Source organism: Alternaria infectoria (genome assembly GCF_024043175.1).
Source record: "Alternaria infectoria strain BMP 0036 chromosome Unknown scaffold_11, whole genome shotgun sequence".
NCBI classification, from domain to species: domain Eukaryota; kingdom Fungi; phylum Ascomycota; class Dothideomycetes; order Pleosporales; family Pleosporaceae; genus Alternaria; species Alternaria infectoria.
Window position 1 is genome coordinate 1,044,273 of NW_026250700.1, and position 14,704 is coordinate 1,058,976.

General features: G+C 53.1%; 3 protein-coding genes across 3 annotated transcripts; all 3 read left to right on the forward strand.

The window, feature by feature from the left end:
- Positions 1-13: 13 nt before the first annotated feature.
- Positions 14-3,829, forward strand: J4E92_007207 (uncharacterized protein; the record flags this gene model as incomplete). The annotated part of the gene is made up of 3 exons (XM_051498570.1): positions 14-877; positions 922-3,710; positions 3,760-3,829. The coding sequence occupies 3 exons, from the start codon at positions 14-16 to the stop codon at positions 3,827-3,829; spliced, it is 3,723 nt and encodes a 1,240-aa protein (XP_051351504.1).
- Positions 3,830-4,645: 816 nt separating this feature from the next.
- On the forward strand, positions 4,646-10,627 carry J4E92_007208 (uncharacterized protein; the record flags this gene model as incomplete). Its single annotated transcript, XM_051498571.1, has 3 exons — positions 4,646-8,201; positions 9,206-10,452; positions 10,502-10,627. The coding sequence occupies 3 exons, from the start codon at positions 4,646-4,648 to the stop codon at positions 10,625-10,627; spliced, it is 4,929 nt and encodes a 1,642-aa protein (XP_051351505.1).
- Positions 10,628-12,233: 1,606 nt separating this feature from the next.
- J4E92_007209 (uncharacterized protein) lies at positions 12,234-12,944 on the forward strand (the record flags this gene model as incomplete). The annotated part of the gene is made up of 2 exons (XM_051498572.1): positions 12,234-12,301; positions 12,443-12,944. 2 exons carry the CDS (start codon positions 12,234-12,236, stop codon positions 12,942-12,944), a joined length of 570 nt encoding a protein of 189 aa, XP_051351506.1.
- Between the last annotated feature and the right edge of the window lie 1,760 nt (positions 12,945-14,704).

A 14,704-nucleotide genomic window follows, 5' to 3' on the forward strand; every position in this document is an offset into this window, starting at 1 on the left:
CACCCGCACGATTATGGCCCCCGTGAAGCGCAGAGATCTGGTCTTCGCCGCTATCGCCGTCTTCATCGCTTGGGGGTACCTGACCCATTGGCAGCCGAAGCTGCACTACCTGCCCTACGCCTTCTTCGCCGGAGTACTCGCGACGCTTGCCCTGGGAGCATGGCTCACCTTCACGATCGCCTGGGACACAGACCTAAGAAGCGGAGGAAAGGTCGACTATGGGCCGCGCCACGTCGCCTTCGTTGCGCCGGGCAGGTGGAAGGCTGAGAGGGAGGCTTTGGACATGAGGAACATGTATATGATGGAGCCGCTATACCCCGCGTCCTTCATGATATCAGACAGCATCGACGTGCTCATTGGGCTGATACTGCGCGACTTCGTGAAGAGCTGGTACGGCAGTATCAGCAAAAGCCCGACGTTCGTCAACGAGGTGGACAATGCGATACGGGCTGCAATGGGCGAAGTTCGGGAACGCATACTGGCAGTAGATATGGTCGAAACAGTCGTATCGCGCATGATACCTCTTATCACCGATCACCTGCGGGCGTCGTACGAGGCAGAGCGCATAGTCCGCGGACGCAAGCTGTCGCGGAACATCACAGATTCCGAGGAGCTTGATCTGGCCATCGCAGCCAAATACAAAGAGGGTCGGTTGCACCCGGCGGCGTCGTTGGCATACTCGAATACCAAGCCTATACAGCAGCAACATCTACGAAGCATCGTCACGCGACTACTGCCAAAGATTATGCCTGCGAACATGTCTACCAGTCCCGCTGTCAATGTACTGATCAAAGAGCTTGTGGCCTGCGCAGTCCTCTCTCCTGTGATGCAGATGCTCGCTGACCCAGACACATGGAACCAGCTTATGGAGGGCTACGTAAGAACTACCCGCTCATCGTAGACCGTCGCTAATAAGCTCAGGGACGATCGTTGATACAGGAAAGGAAAACTGTCCGCAAGATTCGAGCTGCTCTCGACGAGCATGCTCCGCCCTCACCGAAGAACCCCAAGAACGTGCAGTTCCCAAAGCTTGCGCCCGGCGATAACGAACGACGATTCGAACGTTTCATACGAGCCATTAGGCAGACCAATACTCTTGCAGATGCTAGACGATTTCGCAGCGAAGTGTCAAGTCAATTGCGGAAGGATTCCACGGTAGAAGATCAAGACCCTGTCTATCTGCGGCGCCTGGAAACAGCGCGACAAATCTTGGATACAAAGGTCACCAACCTCAGTGCTGGTGGCTCGGTGCGGGCAAAGGTTGCTGCGCAGGAGAAGCCGAAGCACAAGCGTACTTCGTCCAAGTTCGCAAATGCGTCTCTGCGCGAAGTGCTGTACGATGCCTCAGGACTGTCTTGCTTCATGGAGTTCATGGACCAGGCGGACCTGATGCGGCTGGTGCAGTTTTGGATCGTGGTGGATGGTTTTCGCAATCCACTGGAAGTAGAGACTGAAGAAGCGCCGGACCATATAGGCTCTCTTCCTGCATGGACAGAGTCTGACCGCGCCGACCTGGCGCAGATCTACGACGGGTACCTGTCGAATCCGGAGCTGAAGATACTTCCTGAAGCTCGACAATCCGTCTCCGAGTTTCTCAAGGCTGGGCGGAAGGCGACTCCGCAGCAGTATCATAATGCGCGACGCTCTTTACTGCAAGCTCAGACGGCAGCGTACGAACAGCTACAGGAACCCTACTTTCGAAGGTTCAAGAAATCCAACTTGTATTACAAGTGGCTGGCCATGGACGAGGCGGCGAACGCTCAGAACAGCAGTGTGAATACGAGGACTGTAGCGCAAACACTCGACAATTCGTCTGCGGCTGCACCTGCTATGATTCGCACCCAGTCAAGGCAAAAGAGCGCATTGCAGATACCACAAGGAGACTTGCGTCGAGCTGTCGCATCGTCATCAGACCTCAAAAGCCAAGGAGCCGTCAAAAATGCCGAGCCACCTGCACGACGTTCTTTGGATGTACATAGGTCATCATCTGGACGCGCACCTCTCTTCGACGAGGACTACGACTCAGACCCTCTCGCACACTCGACTGCAAGCCTAAACTCAGACTTTGGTCATGACCGCTCTAATGGCAACAACACGCAGGTCGTCGATGCTATGCAGGCTGCCATCATCGACATTATGGACGAGCCTGAGGGTTCAATATTCTACGAGCCGGGTCTGAAGTCGCCACTAGACAATGTTTCCATGCGAGGATCCGTCGATCTACCACGAGCGTCATCCCCAGCCCCACAAGCACAATTGCAGCAAAGCAAAGACAGTCTCAAGCCAAGCATAGCGTCCCTTGGCTTGGTTGGAGAGCCCAGAACGCGCGGTGTCTTTGATGATGACTTGTTTGGTGATGAAGAAAGGTTCATGGAAGACGAGATCGATGACCCAGTCCCGAGGAGCAAAGCAGAGGAGGAAGAGATCCACGAAGCGGCGCCTGGAGACCTGGGTCTCGCTGAGGCTATCGATGCGCTTACAGCTGACATTGAGCGCCTGGTATCCCAAGAATCTATCGTCGACTCTCTTACATCCAAAGCTGAGTTGACAAACAACGCTGCAGAACTGAGGATCTTGCGAAAATCGAAAGCCAGCCTTCAGCGTGAGATACAGAGGAAAGAGCTACAGCGTCAGCAGTACATCGTTCAAGAAAGCGACAACAGCTTGTACGGACGCGCGACTGTGTTCATTCAATCGATCATGGTCGGCACAGAGGAAGACGGCAAGGAGTATGCTATGTACGTCATCGAAGTACGACGACGTGCTGGCGACCAGATGCCTGCCGCTACTTGGGTCGTCTCACGACGATATAGCGAGTTCCACGAACTAAACAAACGACTCCGCTCCAAATTTCCGCAAGTCCGAAATCTAGAGTTCCCGCGACGGCAGATGATGCTGAAACTTCAAAAAGACTTCTTACACAAGAGAAGGCTTGGGCTTGAGAAGTATTTAAGGGAGCTTCTACTCATCCCAGCTGTATGCCGCAGCCGCGAACTACGCGCCTTCCTCTCACAAGCTGCGATCAGCCCCGCCGATGCCCTGCGAAACCAGGATCCAAACTCCAACGACTTCGTAACTCGCATCTACAACTCAGTTGCCGACGGCATGGAGGAATTCTTGGGCAACATACCAGTGCTCGACCAACTCTCAGTCGCAGGCCAGAACCTCATATCAGCCGCAACCACTCAGCTCGCCAACACAAATGGTGCGACTGCCCAACCCGGCAACCTTTCCTCCTCTGGCGTTCTCGTCGCCGGCGAACCCAACAACGATGCAGAAGCAGAAGCCGAACTCCTCGCCTTCGAAAACAAAGAGCTCGAACCCTTCGTCAAACCAATCTGCGACATCTTCCTCGAAACGTTCGAACTAAACCGCGAGAACAACTGGCTCCGAGGTCGTGCCGTCGTTGTAGTCTTGCACCAACTCCTCGGCGGCACCATCGAGCGCAAAGTCCGCGAGTCTTTCGACAACCTGCTCTCTGAGAACAACATCGTCAAGTACATCGACACGCTAAAAGACAGTATGTGGCCTAACGGCAGGATGAAAGTCGGTGTTGAGCGAACCAGTAAAGATAAAGAGAATAGTAGGAAGGCGGCGAGCGAGGTTCTGAGTACCCTTGTGCCGGAGTTGGCGAGTAGTGTTGTGGGGAGGCAGAATGCGCAGTTGGCGGCGAAGAAGATTGAGGGGACTATCAATAATACCCGGTTGAAGTAAGTTTACGGAATGGTTCTTGGGTGGATGATGCTAACGAAGATGTAGTACGCATATTGCCTTTACGCTTCTGGACGAGATGGTTCAGGTTCTGTTTCCGGATGTTGGGACGAAGTAATGTGCGCGGGAAGATATGATGCTGTGAGGTGTTGCATAGCTGGCGTTGTGGGCACTTGAGACCAAAACAGGCGAGTACTGCTTTTTGGAATATTACGTTCCTGAGTTCTTTTCCATTTGGCAGTCTTCATGTTCGTGGTCCCTCGCTCTTTCCTCTTCTCGCTTTCAGCACGTCATCAAAACAGAGGGCCCATCTTGATGGGGCAGCCACGCTCAACCAAACTTTCTAAACAGTGGTAAGATGTGTAGGGAATCTTTGTCTTGTTTAAATGCTCAGGAGTTGTTGTCCTTCTCGTTATTTCCGAGACACTAGCAAACAGGCGTGCATAGGCCTGAGTGTATCAGCGGGCACCTGCATCAGTCATTTTCAGCACTTCTGCACCCCCGACCGGGACCCTATTGAGATATTGTATCTCTTCAACTGACAGTAGAGCTCAGATATGCGAGATCGCCGACGCTGCTCGCTGTCACCGCATCGACGCCCGCCAGCCCTCTTTTGGATGCTTCCCCTTCACCTCTCACCATATCCTGACGGGCCTTGCTGCAGTGCTGAAAGTGACTAATGCAGACCTCCAGATTCTTATGCACGAATGTTTGCTGATGGAAACGGCACTCGCGGTATTATCTCGCCCGCTTCCCCACCGCTTGATATCTCACTCTCACCTCTCACCACACCGTGCAGGGTTTTTCCGACGGCTAGCGTCCGCACGAAAGATAAAGTTGCTCCTTCCCAACGGACACTATCACCGACACAATCTCTACAGCGACGCATCTTTCCGCTGATCTTGCTGAAAACCTACGCCCGAATCAGCTCACGATGTCTGGACGCGGCGGCGGACGCAACCCACGAGGCGGCCGTGGTGGAAGAGGTGGCAGAGGCGGAGATCGTGGTCGCGGTCGTGGTGGTTTCAACCAAGGCAGGCACGATGGCAGCACCAAGGCCTCCAAGCCCACAAGGGCCAAAGAGACGGATGAGCAGAGAGCGGCACGAAAGTCCTATAGCTCATGGAAGCGCCGCCTCGGTGAGGCAGAAACTGATCCAACGACCATGCGACGCCTCTGGGAGGGTGCTTTTGGCATACTCGAAGCTGGAGACCGAGACTGGCGACAGCAGCTCCCCCAAGACCTCAACGATGATTCGGACGATGAGAGTGGTCATCGTCACATCCTCGCCCTTCTGAACTCAAAGGTTGTCGGTTCGGACTACGACACCTTCCTCAACAACGCCCGCCATTTCCTACTTACGCTCACGCATTCCTCACTCCTTCGATGTCTCGCGGTCGATACACACGTCGGCTCCATCTACAACCTCTTCGGTGGTGTCGGTGGGCGGACTGCAGTCTCATATCTCCAGCGGGTTTGCAAGGCTCTTGTGGCAGCTCGAACATCCTCGATATCTGCCAAGGACTACGAAGCGACGCTTCATGCGATTGCGAAGGCTCTCTTCGAGCTATTGAGACGTGAGCGCAGAGCTCGGTTCAACGATGAGATCACACCGCTGGTGGACTCCATCCAGGCTGTGAGCGACCTCTACAAGGACGTAGTATCGCCAGATACCTCAACACGGACAAGTAATCGTCTCGATGATATTCGAGCCCTTGTAGCTAGAGCTCACGGCCTCCTCGCCGAATCCACTGGTGAAAATGGGGTTGGAGACGACAACGATGTTGACGGCCCCGCGTCGTTCTACCCGAGAGACCTTGTAGTGCCCTCAGGCCGGTTCGACAACGACAAAAAGGACATTGGCGACATGTTAATCTTCCCGACCCGAGATGAGATCATGAGCGATGCGAAGGAGTTCCTGCCCTATACTGATCCTGACCAGCCACACTTCCTTGAGGATCGTGTGCAACGCCACATCGATACCTACTTCCGCCTCCTGCGCCACGATATCTTTGGTGAGCTGAAGGGGTCATTGGCTGGAATCATGCACGCGCTATCTCAAGACTCCAACATGCTGCTCCACCCCAATCTCAATCTAGGCGATATGCGCGCCAATCATTACACCAACGCTCGCGTCAGCTACGTTACTCTCGACAAGCGAATGGGGTTGCAAGCTCAGATGGAATTTCTGCAGCCTGCGATAGTCCGCAAGAGGAATATTAGTCAAAAGGTGAGTTGGTGGGAGGAGTCAAGGCGATTCGACGAAGGATCGCTTCTGTCCTTCATATGGATCCAGGACACTGTCGTCCAACACATCTTCCTTACTGTCTCATTCAAGGACACCGATCCGACAAAGGAGTATAGCTTGACGCACCACAATCAACTGGCCTACATGACGGCGAGCCTGGTAACTCAAGATCGAGCAACGGTCAAGATGCTCATGCAAGCCAACATCGGAGCAGCACGCGGCATCCTGCTAGAGTTCCCAAAGGTCATGCCAGCGACCTTTTCACCCACTTTGGAGAGCCTACAGGCGATGCAGCGACTGAATCGTCTACCGTTTCAGCAGTGGATCGTCCCGGACAAACACAGTAACCGTCCATCGACGACTAGGACTCATGGAATCCCTCCGCCTCTATACGCACGTACGCCTGGCTTCAAGTTCCCCGTCACTGCTCTCCTGAAAGATGGCAACAAAGACGACTCTTTCTCTATCGAACCAGCATCATCATGTGACGACCAGGCGTTACTTGACAAGCTGGAGGCCAGAACACAACTTGACCGTGGACAGTGTCGCGCGCTCATCGCTGCGCTAACCCGAGAGTTCGCCTTCATCCAAGGACCTCCAGGGACGGGAAAAAGCTTTCTGGGCCTCCAAATTATGCGGATACTGCTGGGGATCAAGGAGAAAAGCGATCTTGGTCCTATACTCATCGTATGCTATACTAACCACGCCTTGGATCAGTTCCTCGAACACCTAATCGATATCGGCGTCCACAAGCTCATTCGGGTCGGCGGCATGAGCAAGTCCAAAAAGCTTCTCAATCACAACCTGCGCACCGTCGGCGAATCGGAGTCGAAGACCAAGTCCGAGAAGTATATGGCAGCGATGAACTATCAGGATCTAGATCAGAATGAGAAGGAGGCCAAGATGCTCTTTGGTGGTCTTCATGGCTTGTCGAAGCGTCCGGACTGGCATAAGCTCAAAGGTCATATCCACGAAGAATATCCGAAGATCTACAATCAGTTCCGTTCTGTCGATGACGAAGGCTTCAAGACAGCCGGTCGCCATCCATTCGATGTATGGATAGCCGGCACTGAGGCATATGGCCAACCCTCATTACCTCAAAGCTCATTACAGCAAATAATCCAGCGGGCGACTGCAAGTGTATTCTCTCTGTCAATGCTTGAGAGGAGCGCGCTTGTCGCCTCCTGGGTCTCGCAAGCTCAAGGAAATAAGGTCGGCGAGCTCTTCGAAATCGTCAATAGTGCAGCCAAGACTCAACGCCAATTGAGCAATATCCACGAGGAGTTGAACCGACGACTGCTAGAGGAGGCTGACGTCATTGGGGTTACCACGTCCGGCTTGGCGAAGCGTATCTCCGTTCTCCAGCAGGTGAAGTGTAAGGTGATCATCTGCGAGGAAGCCGGTGAGGTCATGGAGAGTCACATGATCTCGGCGATGCTTCCCGATGTTGAGCATCTCATCCAGATCGGTGATCACGAGCAGCTTCGACCCTCTGTCAGCAACTTCCGCGACTTGTCGCTCGAGAGCGAGCGAGGAAAGCTTCACGCGCTCGATAGGAGTCAGTTCGAGCGACTCTCGATCGGTGAGCCCGGGCGGCCCCTGATGCCTGTTGCTCAACTGAATGTACAGCGTCGAATGCGCCCGCAAATTTCTTCGCTGATTCGCGAAACCATCTACGATAAGCTCAAGGACCATCCGTCTACCATCGAGCTGCCGGATGTTGTTGGTATGCGCCGCAATGTCTTCTGGCTCGACCACACCAACTTCGAAAACGAGAAGGGTGCAGATACACATGATACGAAGTCCAAGTCCAATTTGTGGGAAGTCAAGATGGTGCATGCCATGGTCCGGCATATCGTTCGGCAGGGTGTGTACAAGCCCGATGATATCGCAGTCTTGACCCCATACACTGGCCAGCTTCAGAAACTCCGCGCCACGATGAGTAGCGATTTTGAGATCTGCCTCAGTGATCGCGATCGAGAAGCGCTTGAGAGGGACGGCTTCGCAGTTGGAGACAACGATACATCGAAGACCTCGGTACCCGCTCACGAGAGTTATCAGGGTAAGCCGCTAGAAAAGAAGCAGCTGTCGGAACTACTGAGAGTTGCTACGGTCGACAACTTTCAAGGAGAAGAAGCCAAGATCATCATTGTCTCTCTTGTGCGGAGTAACGACCGCCAAAACGTTGGCTTTCTCAAGACGACAAACCGAATCAACGTCTTGCTGAGTCGCGCTCAACATGGTATGTACCTCATAGGCAATGCAGACACCTACTCTAGTGTCGAGATGTGGCAGAAAGTCATCGGAATGCTACGTGCGACTGAATCGGTTGGAAAGGCTTTGGCTTTGCGTTGCCCTCGACACCCTGATACCGACGCCCAAGTACAGCAGCCCGACGACTTTCACAAGCTGAGTCCTGAAGGTGGTTGTAGGGAAGCGTGCGCCGATCGCCTCGACTGCGGCCATCAATGTGGGGCCCGATGCCACTCGGAAGCCATGCATGAGGTTTTCCTTTGCGAGCAGCCGTGCCAGCGCCGGCATCAGCCATGCGACCATGCATGCCAGAAGGCTACATGTGGAGAGCCTTGTGGGAAATGTATGATCTTGATGGACCACGTACAGCTTCCATGTGGTCATGTCAAGCACGGCGTCGCCTGTCATCTCACCCAGAATCCTACTCGCATACCCTGCGACGTCAAGATCTCGAAGCGTGTACCTGGCTGCGAACACGATGTAGTCTTGAAATGCTCGGTAGATGTCTCCAAGAAAGACTTCAAGTGCCCTACACTGTGCAACACACCTCTATCGTGTGGTCACCCATGCCCCGGAACCTGCACTCAATGCAATACCAAGGACATGTACGATCAACCAGTAGTCAAGCACGCTACTTGCAGGAAGACTTGTGGTAGAAAGCATGGAACCTGCAACCACGACTGCAATCGCCGATGTCACGACGGTACGGATTGCGGTCTATGTCAAGCCGCTTGCGAAGTGAGTAATGCCTATACATCTTTGAACATTGTTCTAATCTCATTTAGGTACGTTGCAAACATACCAAGTGTCCACAGAGGTGCCACGAGCCCTGTGCTCCGTGCGTCGAGCCTTGCACATGGTCCTGCGAGCATCAAGGCGATTGCAAAATGCCTTGCTCGGCCCCGTGTAGCCGCTTACCATGCGACGAGCGATGCACCAAGCTTCTCCCCTGCGGTCATCAGTGTCCAAGCATCTGCGGTGAAGCATGTCCAGTCGATTACTGTCAGGAATGTGGCATGAAGCCAGACGAGCAGCCAGACATGATCATGATGTCTCGTTATGCTGATGTCGATCTGAATGAATCCCCCATCGTCGTTCTCGGTTGCGGTCATTTCTTCACCACTGAAACTTTGGACGGACTAGTCAGCCTCAAAGACGTGTATAGCGTCGATGCGAAGAAGGGCGCCTTTACCGGACTGATTGAAGACGCCGAGCTTTCCGCATCAATTCCACGATGCCCTAATTGTCGAGAGCCTGTCAAGCAGTATGTTACCCAGCGCTACAACCGGCTCATCAACCGAGCTGTCATCGATGAGATGTCCAAGCGCTTCATCGTCAATGGTCAACAAGACTTGCAGCAACTAGAAGGCCAGCTCATGGAAATCAGGAAGGACCTCGAAAAGTCGCGCATGTCGGTTGTTCCCGATAAGCCAGTCCAGCTCCGCGGTCAGGAAGCTCACGAGTTCACCATGCAGTCCATCAACGACGAAATTAATAATCGCGCAAAGGATACTATCCAGCTACTGAACGCAGTCAAGGCGTTTCAGCGTAGGATGGATATCCGACACCAACCAACGTACAAGCTGCACCAGGCGACCGTGCATAGTATGGCGCGAAGTGAACCACTGGATGTTGAGCTCGCAAGGTTGACAATCGACTCTTCCGAAAAGTCTGCCAAACGCGATCGCGATCAACGCATTACCCTCGGCGGCGGCCTGCTCGAAATCAAGGTACGCTGCTTAGTGCTAGAGGAGAACTTCGAGATCATGCGTAATGTGGATCAGAAGCATTTCCAGAGTACCTTGCCTCTCAAATTTCCCAGTGGTTCACCCCTCGCTAAGGCGGATCAATTCCTCAAAGACACGAAGAGGCTCATTGATGACTGCATACGTGAGAGTTTGCCTAAACTTGCGGTTGAGGCTACACTGCACTACGCTCGAATCGCCCAGATCTTTGGTAGTGCTCAGTCTGGTGAGAACAACGATCGGTCGAAGGCTATGAACTATCGCAACACCGCCAAAGATCTGTTGACGAAGGCGGACAAACTTTGCGAGAGTTCCTTCAGTGGACGGGACAACTTGCGACAAGCTGTCGTCGCCGCATCGAAGATGCTCAGCAAGGACTTCTACGAGGCAGTGTCCAAGGAAGAACTGGAATCTATCAAGAAGGCCATGGTTAGTGGACGTGGCGGTATCGCGACTCACTCTGGGCATTGGTACAAGTGTGTGAACGGCCATCCAGTAAGTTTCTCCTCTCCGATCTGAAACATCATAATCTAACACAGTGCAGTTCGCCATTGGAGAATGCGGTATGCCCATGCAGCAAGCGCGCTGTCCGGAATGCGGTCAGCCCGTCGGTGGCCAGAACCATACTGCCGTCGCTGGAGTATCACGCGCCAGGGAGATGGAGGATTGAGGAGAGATGGATTGGCGCTTCGGTGATATTGCGAAGCTATGTGCATCGTTCCAGCCTCATCTGAAATGTTCTGTCGGTAGATGAGTGCCGTAGATCTCGATTATCTTCGCCCAAGCTCTTGCGGTGTACATGTATACGCTATCATAATGCATCAGCATTTTCGAGAAATGTACTATCGTTGCAGAAGTCGTTCGTGAATCGCGTTGTGAGTGAAACGATAGTACGTAACGTAATAGGGCGAGATAGCGAGACCCGCGCTTTATCTTTGACCCTGACTACCAACGGTCCTCGTCGGCTTCGACCAGATCCAGTCGTGCGCCGTGGACGAGCACTTGTGAAAGTAATCGCCAGCCGTTATATGACGGTGGAATGACCAAAAGAACATGCGTTCCGTTATAAACGAAATGTGTTATGCAGATCAGCCATGATGGCCAAGTTCACGATGTCTTGACGGCAGATGGGAAAACGGCGCTTGGTGTTCTGCTATCTGGGCAGTAGTGCCGAATTGCCGGCGACTAATTGCGATGTGCAGTGTCGCTTGTCAGTTTTCAGTTTGGCAATCCTCCCAGGACCTCCCTTGGCATATCGCGACGAATTATGGGATCGGCGATGTTCTATACATGCCGTACCTGAGGCAGCACTACCGCGCTGAATCCACGAGCGCACTCATGACGCACCGCAGGCCACGCACGCGACAAAACGAGGCTGCGAAGAACACGATATGCACCTCATCCGTCCCTGCAGCACACGAATTGAGGCCATGTGGGCTGCCCTGGAGACGGCAGCGCGAACCCCTGCCATGCTTAAAAAGTGGAAATTTGACCCTCCCACTAGCGACGTCGCTGGCCGCCCTGATTGGCCTGTCGATAAGCTTCTCCGCGCTTCAAGGAGATGAGACACCTTGCCCTGAGCGCCGCCAACCGCCATCGCACGCCGGCGACTCTATCGCGTGATCACGATCTCGTCGTGTTTGGAGTTGTCATGGCCATCCAGCGGGCGAACAAACGGGGTGCTTGCAAAAGAAAAGAAACCGTCAAACTGTCAAACGTCGCAAAAAAACTGGAGGCCCCCCAACCAAACAGAAACAGTACAGCATAAAGGAGTTACCGCGATCAGCGAATCACTTTCGCTTGCGCTGCCAATATCCCCATTCCAATTACCATTTTGCGTCGCCCGCCTCAGGCCCCGTCACAAGATTGGTGTAGTAATCTTATTTTTTCCCCATCCGTTAGCCGCTTTTCCCACTGGCCCCCGTCCCCCCAAGGGGACAACCACACAGGCGAGCAAACCTATCGTGAAGGGAGCGCGTGAGCCCTGTGCCCGTAGTTTCAAATACAGCCGGGGATCCTCCCTTTGCTCATCTCTCGCTCTCACTTTCGTTACCGCAAACCTTTACGCTCATTACACTTTTTTTGCTCGCTCCCTGCAGTATTTTACTGTCAGTCAGACTGTCTGTTCAACGCGTCGTCATCAAGAAGCAGACTTTCTCCACACCCTCTTATTAAACTCAACGTCTGTCGGTCCGTTGCTGTCCAACAACGTCATACGAAGCCCTAAACACACTCGCTGTAATTACGATCATTCAACACGAGACAAGACTATCAAGATGAAGTACAACACTATCACGTTGGCGTTGGGTGCGCTTGCTATGGGCGTGACCGCTCAGGGTGTTGCGTAAGTTTGCCCTGTTCTCCACATCTTTTTCCATCTGCGGTTGCTGCCTCACCCGCAAACGCAACGCGACTACCACGCGGCTTACCCGCGATAATCATTATGACTACAATGTAGATCCATGCTAACATGCTGGTGACGTAGGCCCGAAGTCCAGTCGTCCGTCCTCATGGAGCTCGCGCAGGCGATCCCTTCCGACCAAGTCGCCTACGCGATCGCCTCGTCGTCTGCCTTCGCCGCTGAGATGGCTTCCTCGCTCGCTGCTGGCAACACACCAGCCTGGTACCAAGCACTCCCTACCGACGTCCAGAGCCTGCTGCCCGAGATCTACCCGGCCATGGTCACACCAACACCGACTCCCACTCCTACCCCGTCGTCCTCGTCGAGCGCGTACGTCGCCAAGAGCAGCAGTGTTGTTGAGACATCCAGCTCCGCCATGGTTACTCCCTACCCCACTGGAAGCAACAGCACCATGGCCATGCCCACCATGAGCGCCACCGGCAGCGTCACCGTCTCACTGAGCCCCAGCCCCAGCGGCAGTGCCTCGCCCTCCCCAGAATCCCCTCCTTTCGAGGGTGCAGCTTCCAAGATGTCCGTCGGTACCGGTCTCGGTGCTGCGGTCATGCTTGCCATGCTCGCTTTGTAGACATACCTTGTGGCGTGTCTATGAACTTTGCTACTGTTACCTTCGTAGCACTGGACCGCTGAGCACGGGTAGCGGCTGGTTGCTCCTTCTTCACTCTAACGTTTCTTTACGACGCGATGCTCTTATCCTTTCTTGGGGAAAATGATTCGCAATATACCTTTTTGACTTTTTTGGTGCTTGACGAGGGGAGGGGAGGGATGGGCAGGGTGGATTGATGCATATTTATGCGGTGGTGATTCCGGCTGGGATTGTCGTTGTTTACGCTGGTTTGGTGGATTCAAGGACGTGGATGTGGCCGGATGATGGATGTTGGGTAGATAGTAATCCGTAGTAGTAGTAGCTTAATATTTAATCAGTCGACGCAGAAAGATGGGAAAACCCCAGCCCAATGTATGCCTGAGGGTGATGAGACGTTCAAGGTGAAACGGTCTAGTTATACAACGTTCGAGCACGTCCGTGAGGAGGGGGGCTTGTAAGCAACACGCGTCTTCCTCGTGTTGGGCTGGACCTAGACCCACGCCGTTTCCCTACACTGACCCACAGTTGGCACTGACGGAATCGACGTCAGCTTGTTACGAAAATAGAATGATGTGTTGAGTACACGAAACTCTGAGATTCGACGTTCTTTGTGGCCAGTTCTTGAGAGCTACACATGGCTCGTGGCGATATTGGAAGCTGCTAGTTACATCTTGCTCCCAACCTGTAGTCGGACAGCGTAAGCGTTTTGATGAATGGCCCGCAATCTTGCTCCTTGTTCGATGATAGTGACGGGATTCTCGAATCTTGAAACATGTGTAATCTGCGAGATCTCCGCGCATACCGAGATCGATAGTAATGCCAGCCGTACTGATTGCATCAGACCCGGTACTACAGACGAGACCAAGATGTACCGCACACTGGACGGGCCTTGACTTACACGCAAGTCAGATCCTACATTCGTCTTGATCTTCAAACCATCTCCTACAATCCAACGTTCAATCCTTCTCCATCCTCACTTACTACCAGTCCTTGCTCTTACCAGGTCACTGAGTCCCTCACTCCTTCTCTCTGTACCTTCCAAATCCGTCTTTACTCCATCGACGCAAATTAACTCAGGACGTGTGGCCTAGTGGTAAGGCACTTACATCTTAGTCACTCTGACGGGTGTGATCTGGGCTATCGAGTCTTTGAGCAACCTGGGTTGACCTCGTTGCATGCAAACGAGGGCTCTGATACGCGGAGGGACCTGTTAGATCGAGACTGTAAGAGATCGTGTGTTCGACTCACACCATGTCTATAAAACCCTCTTTCTTTTTGCGTGGATGTGTATTATGTAGTCTCTTTTTTTGCATGGCTTTTGTCTGTTTATGCTAGGTTCTCTTTTTGCATAGCCATAGGACGAAGAGTGTAGTTTCTTTTTAGGTATAGACTCCTGCGATATGTTTTCAAGTGAGAGGAAGGCTATTTGCTAAAGTCATTGCTCTATACACTACTACATGTATCATTTGGATCGTCAAACCTCCAACAATCACCACCCAAGGACACGTAGCTCAACGGTAGAGCGCCTACACCATACGTTTCACGTCGAAGAGGCTTTAAGTAGCCCCATGCCTCTGGTATGGAGCCTCTTGTTAGATCAGGCCACTACCGGATCCAATAAGAGGCTCAGGGTGGAGTGGGAGATCGACGTTCGAATCGTCGCGAGTCCAGCTATTTATCTTTTTGTTCTTGATGTGCAGCTGTACTATACAGGACCCGGGGAGTCTTGGAGTAAGGTAAGA